The 24,687-nt window shown below is 32.4% G+C and overlaps 2 protein-coding genes and 1 long non-coding RNA gene across 14 annotated transcripts in view; 2 read left to right on the top strand and 1 right to left on the bottom strand.

Moving 5' to 3' along the window:
• LOC134724881 (uncharacterized) overlaps positions 1-2,809 on the top strand; it is a 98,884-nt gene extending 96,075 nt beyond the window's left edge. For all 11 annotated transcript variants that reach the window (XM_063588193.1, XM_063588194.1, XM_063588191.1 and 8 more), the window contains one exon: positions 1,385-2,809. In XM_063588193.1, coding sequence (XP_063444263.1) covers positions 1,385-1,391 — 7 coding nt within the window. In that variant the 3' untranslated portion in view covers positions 1,392-2,809. The remainder of the gene's footprint in view (positions 1-1,384) is intronic.
• Positions 2,810-2,826: 17 nt separating this feature from the next.
• On the top strand, positions 2,827-5,652 carry LOC134724880 (uncharacterized). The gene is made up of 2 exons (XR_010108500.1): positions 2,827-3,683; positions 4,322-5,652. It is a non-coding gene; the product is annotated as an uncharacterized LOC134724880 (long non-coding RNA).
• Positions 5,653-9,688: 4,036 nt separating this feature from the next.
• Positions 9,689-23,354, bottom strand: LOC134724879 (ketimine reductase mu-crystallin-like). 2 transcript variants are annotated; one of them, XM_063588189.1, is made up of 8 exons: positions 23,180-23,354; positions 19,677-19,821; positions 18,381-18,443; positions 15,906-16,007; positions 13,257-13,434; positions 12,524-12,645; positions 11,248-11,338; positions 9,691-10,845 (listed from the first exon to the last, which is right to left on the bottom strand). In XM_063588189.1, exons 1-8 carry the CDS (start codon positions 23,332-23,334, stop codon positions 10,775-10,777), a joined length of 927 nt encoding a protein of 308 aa, XP_063444259.1. In that variant the 5' UTR covers positions 23,335-23,354; the 3' UTR covers positions 9,691-10,774. The 2 variants fall into 2 exon arrangements, with proteins under 2 accessions (XP_063444260.1, XP_063444259.1); XM_063588190.1 differs by lacking the exon at positions 18,381-18,443 and having other exon boundaries at positions 9,689-10,845.
• Positions 23,355-24,687: the final 1,333 nt, after the last annotated feature.

Below are 24,687 nucleotides of genomic sequence, written 5' to 3'. Positions count from 1 at the left end.
GGTCTCATTGGGGTCTAAGCGTGACGCGGTATTGCATATTTTTTTGTAAGCATGACACATGAAAGTCAAATTATTGTGTCGTGAAAACGGGATTTGATGTCTAGCGGGACACAGGAAATGACAAAAGAATTGCTTATGTACATAGTGTACCGTAAGTGGGATACAGGAATCTGACAAAACAGTAAGCGGGATCCTGGATCTGAACCCCCCAATGAGACCCCGTCCATAGAAAGCTGCCCTTGTTATCTGTAGTTCATTGCTAAGCAGTTTGATGGTGCACTTGTTATCTGTAGTTCATTGCTAAGCAGTTTGATGGTGCCCTTGTTATCTGTAGTTCATTGTTAAGCAGTTTGATGGTGCCCTTGTTATCTGTAGTTCATTGCTAAGCAGTTTGATGGTGCCCTTGATATCTGTAGTTCATTGTTAAGCAGTTTGATGATGTCTTTGTTATCTGTATTTCATTGCTAAGCAGTTTGATGTTTGAAGATGTATCAATAACCAAGAACCAAATGTAAACCATCAGTTTTCATTCAATTCATGTGTTTGAAGCATTGAATTTATAGCATGATTGTAAACCCTAGAAACATTTTTGCAGAAAGGAATTACTATAGAAGTTTTAAGCTTGAATGCATTGACATATGTTTCTATGATCTAACTGCATTGATAGTTTTTGATATTTAGTATATATATTATTATTTAGAATTTTTTTATTTCATAGAGGATCTGTAGAGTATCAATTATCAAAGATTTAGGGGTCACTGAAAAAAAACAAAATTAAAACCAATCAAAACACTTTTTCTACTGATCTTTTATATCCATCCTTATATATACCAGTACAACTTATTTTTCAACAAATCTTGAAAAGAAAATAACTGAATTAATTGCTAGATGGTGAGATAATTGGTTATAAAGTTTATATAGTTGATATGATACAAAAAAGTATCAGAAAAAAAAGAAGCATATATACCAAAGGGATATTTAAACTCATGAGTTGAAAAACTGACTGACAATGCCATATATGACAAATAGAAGAATAACAGCACACAAAACACAACATAGAAAACTAAAAACTGAGTGACATTATTAGCAACCCAATCTAAAAACAAGTGTGATCTCAGGTGCTCCAGAGGGCATAAAAAAAAAATGGTAAAAGAAATGGAAAATGGGACAGGTGGGTGGGGTAAATATTTTGAAGAAAACTAATTTATTTTTTATAATCCTTTGAAGAGACATGAATTAATCATGGAGAATCTATTGAACATCCATATCCAAGCCCCCTAGTATCTATAAGTTTTGTTTCTAAAAAAAAAATTAAAGTTTGTTTTTAAAAAAAAAATGAAATATAACATACACTTGATACTTATATCTTATTTTTTTATTTCAGGTGCTGATGGTTTATTTGGTTAACTGCTTTACTGATAGAAATGATAGATTTCATTCTGAAGATAGAAATGATAGATTTCATTCTGAAGAGTTTGGATTTGTTCTTGATCTCTGTCACTGAATTAATTTATAATTTCTGTCTAGCTTACTTTGCACCTTTCGATAACCACTGTCAGTGTGGCATCTTGATTAAAAGTTACATTTTGATAGCAATTATTTTCGCTAGCTTTTAATTTTAGCTCTTTATTTTAAGCAAAGTTTTGACATTTAAATTGATGCCTGATTTTTTTAAATCCTTGTGATACTCAACTTCTTAACACTGCAAGGGAGAACCCTCTCCAATGTCTTGAACATGCATTAAATATTTGTCACTGGACATAAAGCAAGCAACCAACAATTAATCAAACCTCTCCAAGGTCAAAAGCAAAGTGTGTATTTTTCTGCTACAGTGTATTTCTAATGAATGGTCTTTTATAGAACTTATTTGAAATGCAAAAATTCTGTGATGATATTTAAGGCAAAACGAAATGAAAGTAGTACATTTTATTGGAAAAAAATTATCTTAGACTGTAAGTCATAAAGACAGAGGGGCCTCCTTGCAGTTGAAGGAAGATTTCAATTAGGTCAATATTCGTTGCAATTTTAGTGCTGTTATTATCTATGTTGTTAGTTGAGCTGTTTGTTGTTTGTTTGACATTTTATAGTTGATCTTTTAAGCTTTTAAAGACTCTAATTTATGTAGTTACTTCTCTAGGTTTGTCTTTGTACACTGTAGGTTACTTTTTAAAATTATTTTTGAATCAAACGAGGAGAAAATCAGCTACTGTGAAAAATGATGTGATGGCAGTGAAACTTGGAGATTCATCTTATTTATTTTTCTGTGGAACCTGTGTTAGTGCCATATGAACTGATATAAACTGCTTAATGTATCTTCTGAACAAAACCAAGAAATATTTATTATTGAATACAATACTCGATTTCTCAACAGAACATGTGGTATTTTCATAATCAATTGAATGTTTATAGTTAAAACATTTCTATATTCATGTATTTAATCTTAATCATTATAACTCTCTAAGAACATTTTTTTAAAGTGATTAATTCTTTATATTTTTCTTATATTCTTGCCAAAAAAAAAGCATTTATTTATTAAATATTACATTGTATTAAAATTATATTGAAATAAAATAACTTTTATTTAATAGAATCATCATTTTTATCTAAACCAAAGAATGATATTTATATTTAAACGATAAAAGCAAGACTGTGATTAGATATATTATGAAATGTTGTCATGACAATGTTATTTCTCTGGTCCAATCAATGTGGATCTTACTTTGTAATTCATGGTGCTACAAATGTTTTAATATTGTCTACAGAAGAGTGATCATATCATATTGAATATAAATTAAAATATAAGAATTTAGTTCTTTGTTTTTAGTTTTTAAAGGCAGTGCTTTAAGGCCTGACTTTTAAGTCATGAGGTTCATCTTTTCATACGCAATCTTTGCAGGGGGTCTTTTGGCCAGAAATAGACCCGGAAATGTTCGAATTTCTCCTCTTCTTTTTATGGTATAATATGGTTTTTGTTTCTTTCATTTACATTGGGGACTAAAGAAACGATCAGTGTGTATTGTTCGTTTTATAGAAATTGTTATTAGTGTGTATTTTGCATTATAAGCAGTCAACCTGACTACAAACTATCATTATTTGTATATTCCGTGTGGAAAGAGGTCGGGTCAATTTCAAGTGTTATCTGACATCTAAAGATTCTTTAATTAGTTCAGACGTTGATATAACAATGAAAAGTCGACTGAACATGATTAATATTGCATCTTCTATAATTCAAAACGGAATTCGGTTTATGAACGAGAAACCGTAAAGCGTTTTCAATTTCGGTATTAGTTATGTATGTTATCTACATATTATCCTGGTTCCCGATACTACGTTCCGGGTATTAGCTATTTGATATATTTGATGTGTAACATTACAATCGGGTACCAGCCAATCTACGTGTGTATGTGTACATGATTTACCGCCAAAATGACCGACTTAAAAAATAGTCCATAAACGTTCCGTATAATGATATGCAAATTCATAATTAATCGTAACTTTTTTTTATCTTTGTATAATAAATATAACAAAATGGATTCCACAAAATTGAAAATAACATTATTTTACGAGGATTTCTCATATTTTTCTCACTTCCGGCGCAGTAATACGTATGTTTTGAAGAAGCTCGAAGGATTTGACAAAGTGAATTGAGAAGGAAACGGATAGATATACGTCCTTGCTATCAGGTAAAACAATTTAAATGTACAGAACAAAACATTTACTTCACGCAAATAGTACAGGCTTAAGCTTTTTACTGTCTTACACGACTGTAGTCGAGTGTTTAAACGACGGCGGTGACCTACAAGGTACGGGTCATACTGGGTCAAGTCTAAATATGTAAACATCTCCACGTGCTATTAGGTAGAAAGCATCGTAATGCAATGTCTACAATTTTTCCTCCTTTATACATCGTTTAACCAGATATATTTCTCTTTCAAATACTCTTTAACACGGATTGAATGTACGTATATTTTCTAGTGTTTTCTTGTCCTTATTAAAGTTCATTTGTTGATGTTTAAATATTTTTGAACGACTGAACACAGGAGTGAATGAATGCAACAATTATATATACTGAAGACTTGGGCTGTAAAATGATAGTGTACGTATATCATACTGATAATTATTCTAGCAGTAATTATGTTAATTTAGGATGTAATGACAGGAATTCACGAGTTATGCCTCAGGCTTTCTGAAAAAATATCAATGACAATGTAAAAAGGAACAAAACATTGACACGAATGATGCTCTCTTCTATGTTATAGTTATTTAGGTATGTGTGTTGCACAAGTTTCAAAAAAACTTAAGTTATAAAACTTTTTTTCAGGGCACAAACCCACTTTAAAGAGACTTGTCTACTGCCATACCCATCCTATTTTCATGCTCCATTTGCAAGCAAGAGACTGAATGGTTTGCAAAATTAAAAATCAGGACGGTGTCCAATTTAAAACAAAAGAACTAAACTGGATGAATATTGTAGGAGAAATCTAGAGGAAAGTTTTGATTTGTGAAATTGGTTTTCCTGAAAAGTCATTCATCCTAGCCTGCAGAAAGGAACTATAACTGTCCACCACCAACTGACGAGCTAATGTTGAGCTTCACATATGGAATTACTCAAATACCATCAATGTCTATGTTTTCAGCACAGATTTCACAAGTTATGACAAAGCTGTGCTTTTTTCATACCTGTTAAAGAGTTGTATACTAAATTTATTTTTTTTATCAATAAATATATTATTGTGTCATTTAAGAACTTGTATTTTGCCAAAAAATGCATACTAGTGAATGAAAGTGGTGCAGTTCATTTTGCTTTGGTATATAGAATTGAATTACAATTGTTCATGTTATTGGAATGCTTATAAAAATAAGGAGATGTGGTACAATGTATATGATATTTAGTGAGTTTATCAAGCAAAAGTGAATAAGAAATAGGTATAAGCAGTTACAGGTACATGTACTACTGTACAATCTCAAACTATGAGAAAAACTCATACCGTAAAGAGAATTTCATATTTACAAGTAAGTTTTGTTTTTGTGTTGAATAATTTTCTTCTATTGTTTTAATTGCAAATATGGGAAGTGGTTAAATGCTAATGAGACAGCTGTTATGGCCACAGAGCTTTAATTGAAAACTTCTTTTTCATTCATACCGGTAGATTTTGCCTGGAGTTAGAAACATATCTGCCAACTTTTCATATTGCACATGCGGGTTTTACGTGAAAGATGGTCAATATAGTCATACAAAACCTTCAAGGGAGCCTTCAAATGGAAGCAGGACAAGTTGCCCCACTGGCTAATCGTCCCACTTTTTTAAAAACTGCCACAAACTGATTTATCAAATCACCCCACATGTGAAATTGGTTAAATCATGTTTAATATTACTCCTGTCAACTCGCCCTACTTATAAAAAAACGGTAATATTTAGATTAATATATACAATTAAAAATAAAAACTCGCACCACTTTAACGAAAACTAATCTACACAGAATACAAACAAACCAAAAATTAATTTAATTACTACATGTATTATTGATATATACTGAAATTATAATTCTAAAAATAAAACTGATTGTTGAAGAATAACTGTAAGTTTTGAAGCTTAGTTATTTGCATAACAGTTGAAAAGAAACCAGTTAAATGTATCAAAATGCAATATAAGGAATTTAACTTATATTTAATGGAATAACATCTTTTTCCATAAGTGGGGCGAGTTGGCATTACTAAATTCATCCTGGTTAATAATATATTTATCTAGATTTCACCCATTTCCATTAGGTGGGACCAGTTGGCAGGAGAAATATTAACGGGATTTATCACAGTTCACAAGTGGGGCGATTTGGTAATTCAGGTTGGGGCAGTTTTTTTGTCGAGCCTGCGACTTTTGTCGCAGAAAGCTCAACATACATTGTAGGGATAGTGATACGGCGGCGGCGATGTTAGCTCAGTTCTTAATAGGTTTATATTTTAGAAGGTCCGCGACCTGGATGCTTCATACTTTGTATATGGTTGCCTCATGTTATGAAGATTCCGTCGGTCACATGTCCAATGTCCTTGACCTCATTTTCATGGTTCAGTTACTACTTGAAAAAAAAGTTAAAATTTTTGTAATGTTAAATTCTCTCTTATTATAAGTAATAGGATAACTATATTTGGTATGTGCGTACCTTGCAAGGTCCTCTTGCCCGTCAGACAGTTTTCACTTGACCTCGACCTCATTTCATGGATCAGCGAACAAGGTTAAGTTTTGGTGGTCAAGTCCATATCTGAGATACTATAAGCAATAGGTCTAGTATATTCGGTGTATGGAAGCACTGTAAGGTGTACATGTCCAACTGGCAGGTGTCATCTGACCTTGACCTCATTTTCATGGTTTAGTGGTTATAGTTAAGTTTTGTGTTTTGGTCTGTTTTTCTTATACTGTTTGCAATAGGTCTTCTATATTATGTGTATGGAATGGTTGTAAGGTGTACAGGTCTACCTGGCCGGTGTCATATGACCTTGACCTCATTTTCATGGTTCAGTGGTCAAAGTTAAGTTTTTGAGATTTGGCCTTTTTTTCTAATACTATATGCAATAGGTCAACTATATTTGGTGTATGGAAATATTTCATGATCTATATGTCAGTCGCACAGGTTTTATTTGACCTTAATCTCATTTTTTACGGTTCATTGCTCAGTGTTAAGCTTTTGTGTTTTGGTCTGTTTTTCTTAAACTATAAGCAACAAGTCAATTTTATTTGTTGTATGGAAGAATTGTAAGCTGTACATGTCTACCTGGCATGGTTTATCTGACCTTGACCTCATTTTCATGGTTCAAAGGTCAATGTTTAGTTTTCTTGGTTTATGTTAAGATTATGTGACAGTTGTAATAACGCTTTATTATTAGGACTATCAACATAATATCAATGATTAGTAAAGAAGAATAGACATTTCAGTGTGTGCACCCTTGTTTTTAAAGTGGGGCGAGTTAGTGAAAAGTGGGGCGATTTGTCATGGATTCCCTTCAAATATATTCTAATGTGGATTTTGGCTTCTTCGTACAAAATTTCCATTTGGGAGCCTTGAGCTCGATTGGGGAAATACTCTGCAAAAACTGACAGTTGACAGGTATGGTCATCAAAAAAGTTGACATGTTACTATGTACATTTACCATTATGTTACTTGATGTCCTTGCTATACACACAGTACAGAGACTAGTCAATCTTTGTGAACTTTTTTTTATGGGAGTCATAGAATATGTGTATACAATCAATAATTAAAAATAGTCTATTTATATTGAAAAGGAAAAGTTCTTATATGTCTAAAGAAAAGGGACGGAAGACACCAAAGGGACAGTCAAACTCATAAATTTAAAGCAAACCGACAAGGCCATGGCTAAAAATGCATTTCATGGGAGGCACAGAAAATATACTGTAAACAGTAGACTAGATATAGGTGAACTAGGTACAAAAGAACTCTAAATCTTAAATTCTACAAACCACCTCTGTTCTATCCATGGAAGATAATGATATAACTGGACTAGAAATACACACAACCTGTAATTAACTGCCTTTACAGCGCTTTCGCGCTTTGATTTTTCTTATATTGTTTGCACTATTGTCTTCAATTGCATATAAAAAATCTCAACAATCGAGCAGATATAGTGTAAAAATGAGCAGTAAACCATGAAAATGAGGTCAAGGTCATATGAACTCTTGCAAGATCTTACAATCATTCACTGCACAAATATATTGACCCGTTGTATTGACAAAACCATAAAAACTTAACATTGACCAATGAACCATGAACATATGGTCAAGGTCTTATGAAACCTACCTGACAGACATGTACACTTTACAATTATTCCATACACAAACTATAGTGACTATTGCTTATAAGTGGGTCTTAAGTTAATGGAAAAATGGTAAAAGTTCTTGCCAAATAACGTTAGCAGTAATTTTTGGATTATGACGATAAAATATGCACTATATGTTTAAGAAGATAAAAACATCAACTGATTTTGACGAATCACATTAATTTTATTTTTTTAAATGACGGTAATGGTAATTATTTGAGACTTATGATGAGTCATGATAAGGATATTTTGACAAATCATGGTAAAATTTTAACCAATTTGATGCTAACAGTAGCTGAAAATGATTGTTTGACGCCTTATGTTCAAGAGCATTACTATCCTCTTATAATATATGAGAAATATACCAAACCACAAAACAAAACATTGTCAAATTATAGAGCATGAAATTGAGATCATGGTTAGATAAAACTTGCCAGTTGGACAGATACACTTTAAAGTCATGCCATACACTTAATATACTGATCCATGCAATGAGGTTGGGAACAGAATAACCCTTTTCTGACACACATAAACCTTGCAAGGAACCAACATACCAAATTATTATATGTGAAAATTTCACATTACAAACAACTAGAGGCTCTCAAGAGCCTGTGTTGCAAACCTGACTCTACTTGGGTTTTTGAAATCATAAAAAAAAGATATTCAAAGCTATAAAGTAACACCACTTGGTCAGCACCTCATAAGGAACATTCATGCTATGTTTGGTTTCATTCCAATCTGTGTTTCTCTTCAGTAAGACATTATCTATGTACGGTATTTCCCATAAGGTCCTGTGTTGAACTAAGTCCCCAGCTGGCAGCTATCTTGGATGATGGATCAGCTATAAAGTAACAACACTTGGTCAGCACCTCATTAGTAACATTCATGCAATTTTGGTCTCATTCCATTCAGTGGTTTTCTAAAAGAAGACATTTGTATGTATTTCCCATCGGGTCCTATGTTAGACTAAGTCTGCCACAGGCGGCCATCTTGAATGATGGATTGGCTACAAAGTAACAACACACTGTCAGCACATCATAAGAAACATTCATGCTATATAAAAAAGAAGATGTGGTATGATTGCCAATGAGACAACTATCCACAAAAGACCAAAATGACAGACATTAACAACTATAGGTCACCGTACGGCCTTCAACAATGAGGAAAGCCCATATCACATAGTCAGCTATAAAAGGCCCCGATAAGACAATGTAAAACAATTCAAAGTCCTTCATAGAGAAAACTAACGGCCTTATTTATGTAAAAATATGAACGAAAAACAAATATGTGTGGTTTCATTCCATTCAGTGGTTTTCTAAGAGGAAGACATTTGTCTGTATTTCCCAAAAGGTCCTATGTTAAACTAGGTCCGCGGCTGGCAGCCATCTTGAATGATGGATCGACTACAAAGTAACAACAATTGGTCAGCATTTTTGTCATGTTTGGTACCATTCCATTCAGATGTTCTGTAAAAGAAGTTCAAAATGTAAAAAGTGAACGAAGACGACAGGCCAGGTGAGCTAAAATGAAATCAGTCACAAAACCATGAAATGAGGTCAAGGACAATAAAAATATGAAAGGTAGAAACTTCAGAACATAAGCAGCTGAATTCCTTCTGAAATGTTTAGCTTTGGATAAATTTTTTACTCCATTGCCACAACTGCCTGATTGTTATCCCAATGTCTCGTTTTATGCCTCATCAGTGTGACAAAGTTATTTCCTTGAATTAATTAATGTCTAGTCACTCTAGTGGCTTTGCTTTGGAATATAATTTCAATGAAACAACCAAGCACAAAAAATTAAAAAAGAATCCAAGAAAAACATTTCTCTTTTATATCATTTATTACAAAATTATCCTATTACAAATCAAATTTTTATTTCAATATAAATAATTTACTCATCCTTGTTTGAAAATTATCAATTACAAATGCCCTCTAAAAAATAGTGTACAGTAATTTATATTTTGTGAAATCTTCTTTCCCAATCCAGTAAAATCAAATAAATTAAGACTTTCATAAAATGACACAAATAATAAATTAATGCATCCAAAATACAATCATAAAAACAAAAGCACTTTCATGAAATAAACTTAACAAAAATTATACATTGATCAGAATATAGGTGTCCAGTTAATTTCTGGTTATGTTTTATTTAATGAGAAGACTTTAAGATTGAGTTTAACACAAAAGTTTATTTTTTCGACAGAATAATGCTTTTCAGTGTTAAATTTTTACAGAATTTTTAATTTCTTTTTTGTTTTTTTATCTCATGTAAAGGTTTAGGCACTTACTATGTTGAATTCCTTTGTCAGGGGCTGATCCAGCAATTTTCAAAAGGAGGAGGTTCCCAACCCAGGATAAAGGGGTGTTCCAACTATATGTCCCCATTCAAATTCATTGATCGTCCAAAAAAAGGGGGTTTCCAACCCCTGGATCCGCCACTGCTTATTGTCAATAACTCCTCACCATGAGGGGGTTATACTAGCAACCTTAAGAGTTGACATGATAGTTTTCACTAGTTGAACTACCTAGACTCCTCTGCCACTGTGGCAATGAACTGATTTAAATTTAGCGATCTATACAAATGTTTGCCTTAAAGATTTTACAAGATGATATAAATATTTGGTAAAACAAATAGACATTCCACACAATTGTAATAAATTCATACCCAAAACAATTCATGTGAATCTTCAATTTGTTAGTACAAATCCACATTTTTTTTATTAATTCTTATATTGAAATTTTTCAACATATAACAAATCAGTACTACATGTGTATATTCATAAAATGATACATGTCTTTTCCTGAAAAACTCAAACACCAGCTGAAAAATCATTAATCACCAATGAAGATCATAAAATTTCTGATTTATAAGTTAGTCATATAAATATCTGGCTACACCGGAATTGAAGAGTAAAAATATCTTCTAAAAAAGTTCATGGAGAACTTCAGGATGAATTAGAAGAACTTAGAAGATCACACACAAGCTTGGCAGACAAGGCATCTTCAATGGCAAGACCTATAAAAAGAAAAAGAAATATTTTAACACATGCATGTCATTATAAAACTGTATTTGTACATCAATTTTACTGTGGATTCATTTATATTCATTGGTATAAATTTTCATGGACTGCTGAAAACTTGCATATTTGTGGATACTTCATTTCGTGGTTTTGACTATCGCTGTATACAAAGCCTATTGAAAATATGATATTTGTTGAACAGTTGAATTAGTGGTTCACCTGTTACCACAAAACAAAAGAAAATTTGTATCCAACCAATATTAATGAATCCACAGTACTAGTATAATGTATTTTGTGAAATAATTGGAGTAGAAAGGTTCTAGATTTATACCCATCTGTCACTGACAATATTATTAAACTATTTTTAAATGTATTCTAATCTTTGGCAAAATTATTACCTAATGATTTAAATAAGGTCACTTCTGTTGCTGTTCTTCTTCCACCATTTTTACCCAGAATAACCTCTCCGACTTCTGCTTCAATGTCAGCCTAAAAAAGAATATAAAGCTGGCTTTATTCCTATCATTTGAATTTGCCAACTACATAGTATGCATGAGAAAAGCAACATGTTGACAGGAGTTTCCCTACCAACGAAGAAATATTTTCTAATTTAAAAAAAATACTCATAAGCCTCGGTCACACCTTACCGGATAGCTCGAACGGACGCCTAACGGATTACTTTTTTTTCAATCCATTCATGTCCGTTAGATGTCCGTTCTTATCCGTTGGGTGTCAATTTTATCTGTTGACGTCCGTTCTGTCCGGTTGAAAATTTTGAGCATGTTCAAAACTTTGAACATCCGTTAGGCGTCTGTAAGACGTCCGTTTTGTACGGAAGCGTCCGTTTTGTATCCGTTACGTGTCCGTTATGCATCCGTTGGAGATCCGGTGGACCAATTCACCAACGTACGTCTACCGGACGCCTAACGGATAAAACGGATGTGAAACGGACATTAACGGAAGGATAACAGATACAACGGATGCCTTACGGATGTAAAACGGACAAATGCTAATTGAAATTTCTCATGGTTTATTGTCTTTAATTTTTAGATGGTTTATTGCCTTTAATTTTCAGAATATTTTGTTCATCCATTTTAACCGTTAGGTGTTCGTTTATCCGGTACTCGTCCATTGGATGTACGTTCGACGTCCGTTCTGTCCGGTACGTATCCGTTTCACATACGTTCATGTCCGTTGTGTGTCTGTTAGGCATTCGTTACATGTCGTTTAGTACACCAACGGACTTCCAACGGATAAAAATTTTGTCAACGGATAACTTTTTTTTTATCCGTTAGGCGTCTGTTCGAGCTATCTGGTAAGGTGTGACCAAGGCTTAAAGGGGAGATAATCAGGAAATTCTATACGAGAACTAATATTTCTAAATATTTGAGATTATTGGCAAATCAGGATCTAAATACAGAAAATGTACAGAAAAACTGCTATATATGAAACAATACAACAGAAGCCTTCAAAATGTTATAAACACGAAAAAAAAAAAAAAAAAAATAATTTTCCATCTTTATAAACATCTGAAAGTGAATAAAAGTGTTGTGACATGACATAGGTATTGTATAAAACATTACTTAGTTACTATATTTAGGAACTAAAGAAAAAAAGGAAGTGTTCAAGCTGCAGTAAAAAATAAATAATATGCACCAAACTAAAAACTGGTACCTTCGACAGTATGACATCTCCACTTTCTGCTATTGCTGCATCTCTACTGTCAACAAACAGGGAAACAGATCTCATCAATTCTGGGTCAATCTCCTGCCAGTCTGGTCTACAGGCGCCAACAGCTTTAAAATACACAATAAAATTTATAATTAAAAGAAGAGTAAATTGAGCACAAAGAAGTTAATATACTAATACATGAACACACAGGCACTTGTCTCAGAAAAAAAAATTACCTATATACCTTAATATAACCTTTTTTTTCTGAGACAAGTGCCTGTGCATGTACACCTCTCTTTGATAATTTCCGGTTGCAAAAGTTTCTATGTGTGTTGAATGTACCTTTTGCTTCAAATGAAACATTTTGAAAAATTATATTTCTTCCACTGAAAATGACCTATTCTGATAAATCTGATCTTAAACACTTGGTTACCAAATATGTTCTCAATAATAACCTTAAGAATTCCTTTACAGAAAAATTATTTAAGTGTGTAGGTAAAGGTAATATCTTTGGTTAGCTTGCTTGCTAGCTGAACTGTTAAATCCTTATTAGGTTATTAGGTATATTACCCTCCTTTTACGAGTAGACTGGTCCATCAAATAACCAATCTATGATTTCACAGATTAGCTAGCAAAATAGCTAGCCAGTAATATTATCTTTACTCACACACTCAAGTCATTATGCTGTAAAGCCTGGAATACAAAGGGCAGAGAAAAAAGATTATACAAAACCTACCATTTATATGTGCTCCTGGTTTTACCCATTCCTTTTTCAGTATGGGTATGGTTGATGAAGTAACTGTTACTATGACATCTGCACCTTTTACAGCATCCTCAGCTGTTTGGCAGGCTGTTCCATTTAATTCACTTGCAAGAGTTTCAACATTAGTTTTGGTTCTGCCCCATACCCTAATCTAAAAGATCATCAATCATTTTTTAAGGTGGTACCCAACACTTTCACTAAAATTAATTTGGCTCGTTTAATTTTCATAAAATTTTGTCAATATATTTACTTTGACCCTTTAACAAAAATATAAAAATTTAAAAAATTTTGAACCAACCGTTTTGTCAGAAAAATTACACTGGTTATATAGCAGTTTGACAAACATCAATTTTGATCATTGAGAAGCCTAATATTCCTTTTACAACACAACGTAATTAAAACGTTAGCTGACTTTATAGCGTTATCTCCCTGTAGTGTTAGGTACCACCTTAAATGGAATAATTAAATTAGAAAAAGAAAAAGAATTGTGGTTGTAAAATAATGTGCTTATGCAATCATATGAGACAATAGATTATTACTTTTAGTTCTATGTTAAGAAAAAAAAAATAAGCTGTGAAAAATCTGACAAAAAAAATAAACAAATTCACTTAATAAATTCTTGTTCTAGAAATATTGGCTTCCAAAAATGTTCACTGAAACTATATTTTGCCTAATTATAAAATTGCAATTTTACAACCATATTTTTTATTTCAATTTAAAAATTTAACCATAAAAGGTTTTTGCAGTTTAAATTGTGTGATGCACTATGAAAATCTTTAAAAAACTAGAGGCTCTCAAGAGCCTGTGTCGCTCACCTGTTACTGTATTTACTGATGTCGGTCATCTTGGTTGGTAGGTTGGGTCATTAGACACTTATTTTAATAGATACCCTAGTTATGATTGTGGCCAAGTTTGGTTAAAAATGGCCCATAGTTTAAGAAAAGAAATTTTTGTACAAGTTACAAAAATGACGAAAAGTTGTTCAATATTGACTATAAAGGGAAATAACTCCTTAAGGGGTCCTCTAACAATTTTGATCATGCTGACTTATTTGTAGATCTTATTTTGTTGAACATTATTGCTGTTTAAAGTTTATCTCTATCTATAATAGTATTCAAGATAATAACCAAAAACTGCAAAATTTCCTTAAAATTACCAATTTTAGGGCAGCAACCCAACAACGAGTTGTCAGATTCATCTGAAAATTTGTGAGGGAATAGATCTTATTCTGATGGACATTTACATCTTGAAAGACTTACCCTAAATGTCTTAGTTTCAAAGATATAAATCAAAAACTGCATTTTACCACTATGTTCTAATTTTAGCCATGTCAGCCATTTTGTTTGGTAGGCGGGGTCATCGGACACATTTTTTAAACTAGATACCCCAAGGATGATTGTGACCAAGTTTGGTTAAATTTGGCCCAGTAGTTTCAGAGGAGAAGATTTTTGTACAAGTTACAAAATATGACGAAAAGTGGTTAAAAATTGACTATAAAGGGCAATAACTCCTTAAGGGGTTGACTGACAATTTTGGTCATGTTGACTTATTTGTAGGTCTTTCTTTGCTGAACATTATTGCTCTTTACAGTTTATCTCTATCTATAATAGTATTCAAGATAATAACCAAAAACTGCAAAATTTCCTTAAAATAACCAATTCAGGGGCAGCAACCCAACAACGAGTTGTCAGATTCATCGGAAAATTTCAGGGCAGATAGATCTTGACCTGAACAACAATTTTACCCCTTGTCAAATTGCTGTAAATGCTTTGGTTTTTGAGTTCTAAGCCAAAAACTGTAATTTACCCCTTTGTTCTATTTTTAGCCATGGCGGCCATCTTGGTTGGATGACCAGGTCACCGGACACATTTTTTAAACTAGATACCCCAAGGATGATTGAGACCAAGTTTGGTTAAATTTGTCCCAGTAGTTTCAGAGGAGAAGATTTTTGTAAAAGTTTACGGACGACGGACGCAGGACGATGGACGACGGATGCCAAGTGATGAGAAAAGCTCACTTGACCTTTAAGGTCAGGAGAGCTAAAAACACACTCCAAGGAATGATACCATTTGCAGTATTCTCATCTCTATTTTGACGTTCTTTGACGCGCCACCAGGTGCGGGATTTTCTCGCTTCATTGAAAACCTGTTGGTGACCTTCTGCTGTTGTTTTTTCTATGGTCGGGTTGTTGTCTCTTTGACACATTCCCCATTTCCATTCTCAATTTAATTTGACATTTTTCAAAAATGCATCATAAGCTATGACTGAAGGTTATTGTTTCTAATAAAGGGGTTGATAGCTACGCATCAAAATGATTTTTTTTACAAATTAAAGCATTCAGATGACTTGGAGAACAAATCATCTACTTGTAAGTGTCTTTTATCATCAGGCTATGTCAGCTTTAAAAACTTTAGACTTCACGCCACAATAATTTGACTTTCAGGTGTCATGCTTACAAAAAATCGGCAATCCCGCGTCACGCTTAGACCCCAATGTGACCCACTTGATATTGTTGTACATTGTTTAATTATGTACATTTGTTAAACTTACCTGTAACCATTCAAACAATAGTTAATTGTCAATATGTGAGTGTGAGCTATTGTATTTACGTGACAATCTCACCTCTTCAAATGTATACAGTGTAGATAGTGCTTGAAAATGTGATCTAGCTTGGACACCACTTCCTAATAAGGCCAATACCTTTGGGGTTTTGTTGCAAAGAAACTGAAATTAAAAGCAAAATGTTTTTTTAATTATAAATGGCTATTTAATTATATTTTAAGTAATGTATAATATATCTAGTTATTGGCAGGTCAGGTTTTGTTCACAGTTTTCAGTGGCGGATCCAGAACTTTTCCTAAGGGGGGCTTGCTGACTGACCTAAAGGGGAAGGGGGGCCGCTCTAGTCATGCTTCAATGATTCCCTATATAATCAACCAAATTTTTCCCACAAAAGGGTAGGGCCGACCCCTTGGATCCGCCTATGGTTTTGGTCTTAGATGGGGCAGTTAAATCTTTGGCGTTTTCATTGTTCCTAATTTTTGGATAGTGAAATGTTTGCATAGGGTACATTTTGCAATAAAATGTCCACCTAGAACATACATGACATAATAAAAATTATAAATACAAAAAATATCAATAAAAACAAAACAGTGAAAAACATTTTTTTTATTTATTTTGTAACAGTGATACTAGTTTCAGTTAACCTTTAGATGGAAATATGGGGTAAATATCATTGATATAGTTGTTTAAAATAACATTACTTTGGTAAAATCCAATTTCCTCTGTCAGAGCAAACATCATCACAATCATCATTTCAAGAAATATGGGAAAACATTTTTGACATAGTAGCCTCATAACATATATATGTAACTTCTGTCTTTATAGTAAAATTCAATTTCCTCAAAAAACATCATAACCATCATAATTTCAAAAACATTATGGTCATGTAAAGTAGGGTAAGAGAATTTCCACAATCTGTCTAAAATCAGATCCTTCATCTAATTTCCTAAGATTTGTTTGTTTCCGTAAGAACAGAAGACAACCCATAAAGGTCATGTTTATATGACCTTTTATGCTAATTTTTAATTAACCAATCATTTTGAGTGACAGACTAGTGGTTTGATTACAATTTTCAACCACAATCAGATTGACAGAATTAATTAAGAATTCAATATTCTATTTATTGTAGATTTAATCAACTTGTGATTAATGATATAAACAAGAGTGTTCACCATTAAATGTCTCATCTGCTTTACTGATAATGATTGATTGTATGTTGATTTCTTTAAGATATAGGTTTTACTACTAGTGTCACAAAAACTAAATGTTATGAAGATTGATTTAAATGAAGTAAAGGTCAGATGAACCCTGCCAGACAGACATGTTCACCTTACAATCATTCTATACACCAAATAAATGGGGAGTGTGTCTATGGGACACACAGGATGTCTCCATTTGCATATCATATAAAGTTATAAAGGGACATAACTGAAGAATAGTAAAAGTGATGCTACCCAAATTTGTACTTGATCTGAGTTTTGTGGTATTAAGTATTGTGTATGAGTTTCATAAAATTTGGTTGAGGTTTGAACAGAAACAGCCAGTTTTCCATTAGTAATTGGGCATAACTCTGGAAAAATAAAAGTGACACCTCAAAAAATTCAATCTTGATCTATTTTGTGTGGTAATTAGCATTATGAATAAGTTTCATAACATTTGGGTGAGGCAATATAAAGTTAGCGAAAAAAGAAACCAACATTGGGACATACTTATGGACAAATGAACATGTGTTAAGCTTGGTGTCCCCTCTGCTATGGCAGGGGGATAAAAAAGTAAACCTATTGCTTAAAGAATTAGATCTTACAATGAAAATTTAACATTGAGCAATGTGCCATGGAATGAGATAAAGGCCAAATGATACCCAACAGACAGATATTTACACTACCAGTCATTACATACATACAAAATATTTGACATATATTGCTTACAGTATCTAAGAAACATACATCATGAGGTCAAAATTAGATAAACCCAGTTTGACAGACACGAAGACCGTGCATTCCGCTATTTGGTATATGGGATCCTAAATTAGGATCTCATATACCAAATAGAAGATTTTTCATGCCCCACTTAGGGGAATTATGTTATTTAGTCTGTGGGTCTGTTTGTTCTTCCCTCTGTTCCGCTTCAGGTTAAAGTTTTTGGTCAATGTAGTTTTTATGAAGTTGAAGTCCAATCAACTTGAAACTTAGTACACAAGTTCCCTATGATATGATCTTTCTAATTGCAATGGCAAATTAGAGTTTCGACACAATTTTAGGGTCCACTGAACATAGAAAATGATAGTGCGAGTCAGGCATCCATGCACTATGGACGCATTCTTGTTGTAGAGTGCTTTACATTGTTTTTGTTTTTTATCTTTTAATCTATTGGATATGGTAAGGTATGTCTTTCAGTTTGACTAACAATTCTGTTACTACACCCAAGTATCTTGGTTGTTTAAACTGATATATAACACCATAAAGATTTTGAAATACAAATCTATACTTTATAATTTGGTACAGAATATACAGCCTAATTAAATGTTAATCTAACCTTTGTAGCCACTGCAGAAACAGCTGCTGTTCTCATAGCTGTAATTACTTCACCATCAACTATCTGTAATTATACAACACCAAGGATCAGACATTCAGGATAACAATGCTAATTTTGGAAAAACTGTCCTTTACTATGTATTCAAATGTTATTATGGCACTTTACTCTCAAGGGGGTCTCACTGGGGGGTTCTGATCCTGGAGCCCGCTTACTGTTTTGTCAGATTCCCATATCCCGCTTACACTATGTACGAAAGCAATTCTCATTTTTTTTGGTCATTTCCCAGGTCCCGCAAGACCTCATTTCCTGTTTTCACGCCACAATAATTTGACTTTCACGTGTCATGCTTACAAAAAATCAGCAATCCCGTGTCACGCTTTGACCCCAATGAGACCCACTCTCAATAGCCTCGAGGTTTAAGATAGTATACAGTTTAGACATCTCATGTTTTGACTTATTTGTATGATTTTCTTTTCCTGAAGCATCTAAAATTTACTGGTTGAATAAGACGCATTTTGTTTTCATAAATGAATCAAAACCATATGTTTATGAAAAAGAAAATAAAATACTACACAAGAAAACAAACTCAATTTCAGTGATGTAAAACAACAGATTTTGTTTAAACCACTATACTGTAATTTCATTCTTTTTTTTTTAATGCAAGGGAGATAATGAAGATACATGTATCTTGGATTTAATATCTGCAGTCACATTTGATGTTTACCAGATTTAACCCGCTTTGTACAGCCAAACGTACACCCCTAACATGGGATTTTGGTCAAACAGAATATAACTTTGTAGAATATCCAGGCCCGTAGCCAGGAATTTTCAAGAGGGGGTTTGTTGGACTCACAAACTCGACTTTAACAGTCACAATTCGAGCAGAACATTAACTTTAACAGTGCTTATTTGTTTTCAAAGGGGGGGGGGGGAGGGGTTACCCCCGAACCCCCTGGCTACGGGTATGATATCTAGTTCCAACAACAACCTTTTGGATACTGTGGATTCATCTATTTTCATGGGTACCAATTTTCATGGATTGAGAAAAACTACCATTTTCACAGATATTTAATTTCGTGGATTTACTTTAGTCAGCTTATATTTCTATAGAACATTTCTAATTCGATAAACATTTAAATTCGTGGTTACCCTGTAACCATGAAATACACAGAAATTGGATCCACAGTACATTACAAAGGTTTGTTAAACGGTTTTAAAAGGGGGAGTAGTATGTTACTATCATTACATTAAAAAAAAAGTTATGCACATGAATTTATTTTGTTTTTTAATACCTACAACTTCAGGTACTCCATTTGATGCATTAAACATGGCAATAACAGCATTGTGAGTGGGGAAATCCTTGTTGTTTGGATAAAATGAAACCAGTTTAGTAGCAAGAACATTGTCTTCAGAGCATAAAGATGGCATCAAACCAAAAAATCTGTGAAAAAATAACATCTAAATTATAAACATAAGAAACAAGAATATGTTGAAGAGCATAATGAATAGGACATCATGTCATGCTCATAAATGATATTGTCTCATTTCCATGTTCAGTGAACCATGAAATATAGGTCAAAATCCTAATTTGGGGGCATATATTTTGTAAATTACACATCATAATGAACTGCTGTACTAAGTTTCACGTTTTTATGACTACATCTTCATGGTTCTTTTAATAAAAACTTAAACCTTGATATGGTTCAAGCTGATCAGACAAAAGCAGACAAATGGACAGATGATCACAGATGGACAAACGCTCTGAAAAATGAACACATATACTGTAAAACATAAGCATGATATGCTACTATCTAAAAAAAAAATGCCCTAATTATTGGAAACCAAATATATCACAATTTCAGTGTATCACAAGCTGTTGTGACTTTGGTCTTAATTGTGTATGCTATAATAACAAATGAATAACCATTTAATGTAAATGTGTTTGTGCTAATAAAATATTGTCTATATTGTCTATTTGATCCAAAATTCAAAAAGGAACATTTTCCATCCAATCAAGTATTAGCAAACCAAATCTTTGAAATTTTAACTCATTTTCAAAAGATACCAATAAATTAAAAAAAATCTTGGTAGGAAGAAACTTGCTTTTTATCTATTTGTGAGGGGGGATAGGACCTTTATCGGGACTCCAGGATCGGATGTTTGTTAAGCTCAGGATTTCGGGATTGACCCTTTTGGAATCCAGGAATTTTTTTTTATGAATTTCTGGAAGTCGGGATTTAAATATATTTAAATTCAAGACCTCATGAATTCGTGTTTTTAAGCACAGGATTTCAGGATCCGGACCCCTCCTTACCTGCCCTCATTTGTGTTTTATATAGGATAGCGACTTCCATTGTGAAGGACATGGTTCCAGAAAGGACGTACGAGGTGAGTGCATGTTTGTAGTCCAAAATTGAAATAATTATGCAATATATATCACTAATTTGTACCATATAGACAATAGACAATAGACAATATTTTATTCGCACAAACACATTTACATTAAATGGTTATGGCATACAAAATTAAGACAATAAACTTACAATAGTTAAATTGATTACAATTATATTAGAGTGACAGTGTTATTCACAGCAAAGAAGAAAAAGGCTATAAATATCAACAGTTAACACATTATTAATGTTCATGAACAATTGAAAAAAGAACACAAACAAAAATTAGGTTGGCATTGCATATTAAAAGAAATACAAGTTATACAGATGTTCTTAATAAAAGACAATCATTAATATACTTTATGGTGATTTTTATAATGACTGGTAGACTGCTATTTAAAAGTACAGTCAAATGCTTAAGTGTTATAGTGGACTGCAATTTAATAAAATTGAAATTAAGATTTTTATTAATATTTTGTATATAGGTATCCCTTAATGATGTATAGCATGGACAGATTGAGAAGAAATGGTATTCATCCTCAATTTCTTGTCTGTTACAGGATAAGCAAATGCGTTTACTTCTTTCAATGTTGGTATAACGCCCTCTTTCAATTGCTAGGGAATGTGCACTTAGTTTAAATTTACTGAAAACTGATCGGTCAGTTTTGAATTTACATATATCAATATATGGGGGCCTTTTTCTAATTCTTTTAGTATGACAAAAGAAATTTAATTTTTCACATTTATTGATAGAACAATTTATAATTTGATAAGCCTGGTCATAGATTCTTTGTTGGATACTATTTATGTGATATTTTAAATTAAAAGTATCAAAAGTGAGATGACCAAAACCTAATTTATTTAACCAGTCTTTTACAATGTTAACCCATTTACTTGTTTTCTCTACATTATTATATATTTTATGGACTAAAGTGTTAGGCGAGTTTACAATATGGTTTAGAAATTTTATAGCTGAAAGCTGAATTTTAAAGTACAAAGGGATTCTGTTTGTCTCAGTTAAACAGGCTACATTTGTTGTTTTGCACTGTACACCTAAAATTTCTTTAATAAATTTAATATGTAAATGTTCAAATGGATCTGAATCTTTGAACACTTGGCTTACACCCCAAACTTCACTCCCATAAAGAGTTATTGGAACAACTAAAGTATCAAATAATTTTTCAAGCATACTGCAGGAATTATCTAAAGAGACTGTTTTTTTAATTTTAAACCAAGCCTTTCTCCCTTTTTCCATAAGATTTTTTTTTGAATGACTTAAACTTCCTGAACAATTTATAGTTATTCCAAGGTAACAAATAGATTTAACAGTCTCAAGATGTTCTTTTTCTACTTTAAAATAATTACAGTGAGATTTTCCATTAGAATTGAATATTATAATTTTTGATTTTTGTTTGTTAACATCAAGTTTCCATAGGGAACAAAATTTAGTTAACTCATTTAGTGCATTTTGTAGCCCTTCTTGGGTTTCAGATAATAAAATAATGTCATCTGCATATAATAATGATGTTAATTTAACATCTCCTATAATAATTGGTTGAGTGTTTGCATGATCAAGGTCATTTACAAGGCCATTTATATAAATATTAAAAAAAGTGGGGCTAAGTACATCCCCTTGTTTTACTCCATAATTTGATATAAATTCATGGCTCATACCATTTTGAAATTTAATTCTGCATTTGTTGTCATATATGAGGGTGGGAAAGGGGGGTGCTTGCACAAAAAAAACGTGAAATAAGACATAATTTCACATTAAACGTGGAATAATTCTGTAATTAACGTTGCACGAAAAATAACTTTTATTTGAACCTTTTATGACTGAGTCACTGTCTTCTTGTATGTATTGACTCTTTGTTTTACTTGATATTCCCGATTTAGTATACACATTTATGATATAATTGGTTTACGGCTTTTAAAAAAGTATTTCTTGACGACCCCTGCCAAGTGTTTGAATTTTATTTGAAAAATACTGAGCACGCAAAATAAGACTTTGAAAATCATGATGCACGTAAAATTAAATAAGCAGAACACGTTAAACAAGGCACCCGTCTGAACGTCAAATAAAAAGTAAAAACACATTGAACGTCAAATAAAAATCGGCAATCATGTTGCAAGAAAATAACCCTTTATCACTCTCATATATATATATATACTAAAATACCATATTTATACTCTAAATATGCATGTTTACTATCAACGTGGATCTCGATACAGGATCCTGTCCTCAAGCACCTGTGCTTTTTGGTAGTAATAATGTGACAGCCAGGCTAGAAAATCCTATCTTTATGTGTTTTTACAGTGTGCCATATGTTCTTCTTTCCATCATAACTCATGATGGTGCTCCTACTTAGGGAGGAGAGTTATAAATATGTATATGGTGTGCATACATACCCACCAGATTCCTTGACAGGAATAACAGATCTTACAGGTTGAATAACTTTTTTATCTGAAAATTTGGAAAGAGCCTTTTCCATTTGTGGAATAAGCAATTCAAATGTAAGAACATTTTTTACTTGAGAAGCAGATATAAATTTCATATGTTCCATTCTGAATTTTGACCTCAAGTTCTAGTATATGTACTTGACCCCGACCTCAATAGTTTGGGGTTTTGTAAAATAACTCAAAAATGTTTTTTTTCTTATATATGTACAAATAAATTACCAGTTTCCAAATTGTTATTTTATTAAACATTGCCTAATACAAGAGTATCTTTTGAAAATGTAAAATCAAAAGGTGAAATTACATCAGATTCGGAATATTTATTTTAGAGCATCCCTTTTTAACGGTCTCACTAATTTGCTACCAGAAGAATTTTAGCGACAAGAAGCGTCAAGAAGCGACAAGAAGAATTATTTTAGCGACAAGAAACGGTCACAAGAAACCAGTGACAAGAAAACACTTTTTTCTTTAAAATCAAAATCACTTATTCCAAATAAATTTTAAAAGAGTATGCAAAAGAAAACATTTTTTGCGATAAGAAAGTTAATATTGATAGAAAAAAATTGAAGCATTAACTAACATGATATTTTATCATTTATTATGTATTTATAACAACAAGTATTACGTTTACCCTGAGACTACTATAACACATGTGTTATAGTAGTCTCAGGTTTACCCTGTCGTATTATGATATTACTTTTCTTGTATTTTAGAATAATAATATATTTTATCTTTGTATTTGTTTTTTTAAACTCTCTTTGTACGACCCTATATGATAAAATTGCAAAGGGCATTATTTGTGCATCATTGTCCAGAAATACAGACACAATACAAAGAACTGAAATCAAACAACAGGAAAACAAAATTTAAATGTGAATATTTTTCATCATTTTATTTTGTGTATTGCCTCATTTAATGATATTTATCATGTTTATGCATATTGATTGAAGATTAAAGGAAGTTAATTTATATGACAATCTTGAGTTTACAACAGGTGTTCACTATTTTGATTGATTGTATATTCTGGCACGTGTAATTGTATAGTCTGACGCGTGTCCAAAGTTGAAGGTTAATTAGATGTTGTAGCAATAAAACATGGGACATGCACCTCGTTAATCTCAAAGTTTGATGCTCCACAAAAAGTGACATTGTGTGTAATAACAGTACACACAATATCACTTTGTGGAAAATCAAACTTTGAGATTAAATCCACTTTATAGCATGTGCATTTCGTTTTTTCTACCAAGCTGATTGAATCAATGTAGTAATAAAAAACTAAACAATCCCTTTCTTCCTCGCAAATGTTTAATTTCTTCAACTATCAACATGATATAATAAATATATTATATAAAAAATATCAATTTATTTCTGCCTGTATATTAATTTACAAATAAATGCATATTTCTTAACATTCAACAAAAAAATGTTTTCTTGTCGCTTTTTGACGCTTTTTGTCTCTA

The sequence above is a fragment of the Mytilus trossulus genome, chromosome 7 (assembly GCF_036588685.1).
Source record: "Mytilus trossulus isolate FHL-02 chromosome 7, PNRI_Mtr1.1.1.hap1, whole genome shotgun sequence".
Classification (NCBI taxonomy): Eukaryota; Metazoa; Mollusca; class Bivalvia; order Mytilida; family Mytilidae; genus Mytilus; species Mytilus trossulus.
Note: the sequence above shows the minus strand (reverse complement) of the source record. Positions and strands in the feature narration are given on the sequence as shown.

Coding starts and splice junctions, on each gene's coding strand:
- LOC134724879 (XM_063588189.1), bottom strand. CDS start 23,334: ATGGAACATATGAAATTTATATCTGCTTCTCAAGTAAAAAATGTTCTT. Junction 18,444..19,676: donor CAAATGGAGTACCTGAAGTT/GTAGGTATTAAA, acceptor GTATAATTACAG/ATAGTTGATGGTGAAGTAAT. Junction 16,008..18,380: donor TTTCTGCAGTGGCTACAAAG/GTTAGATTAACA, acceptor TTTTAATTTCAG/TTTCTTTGCAACAAAACCCC.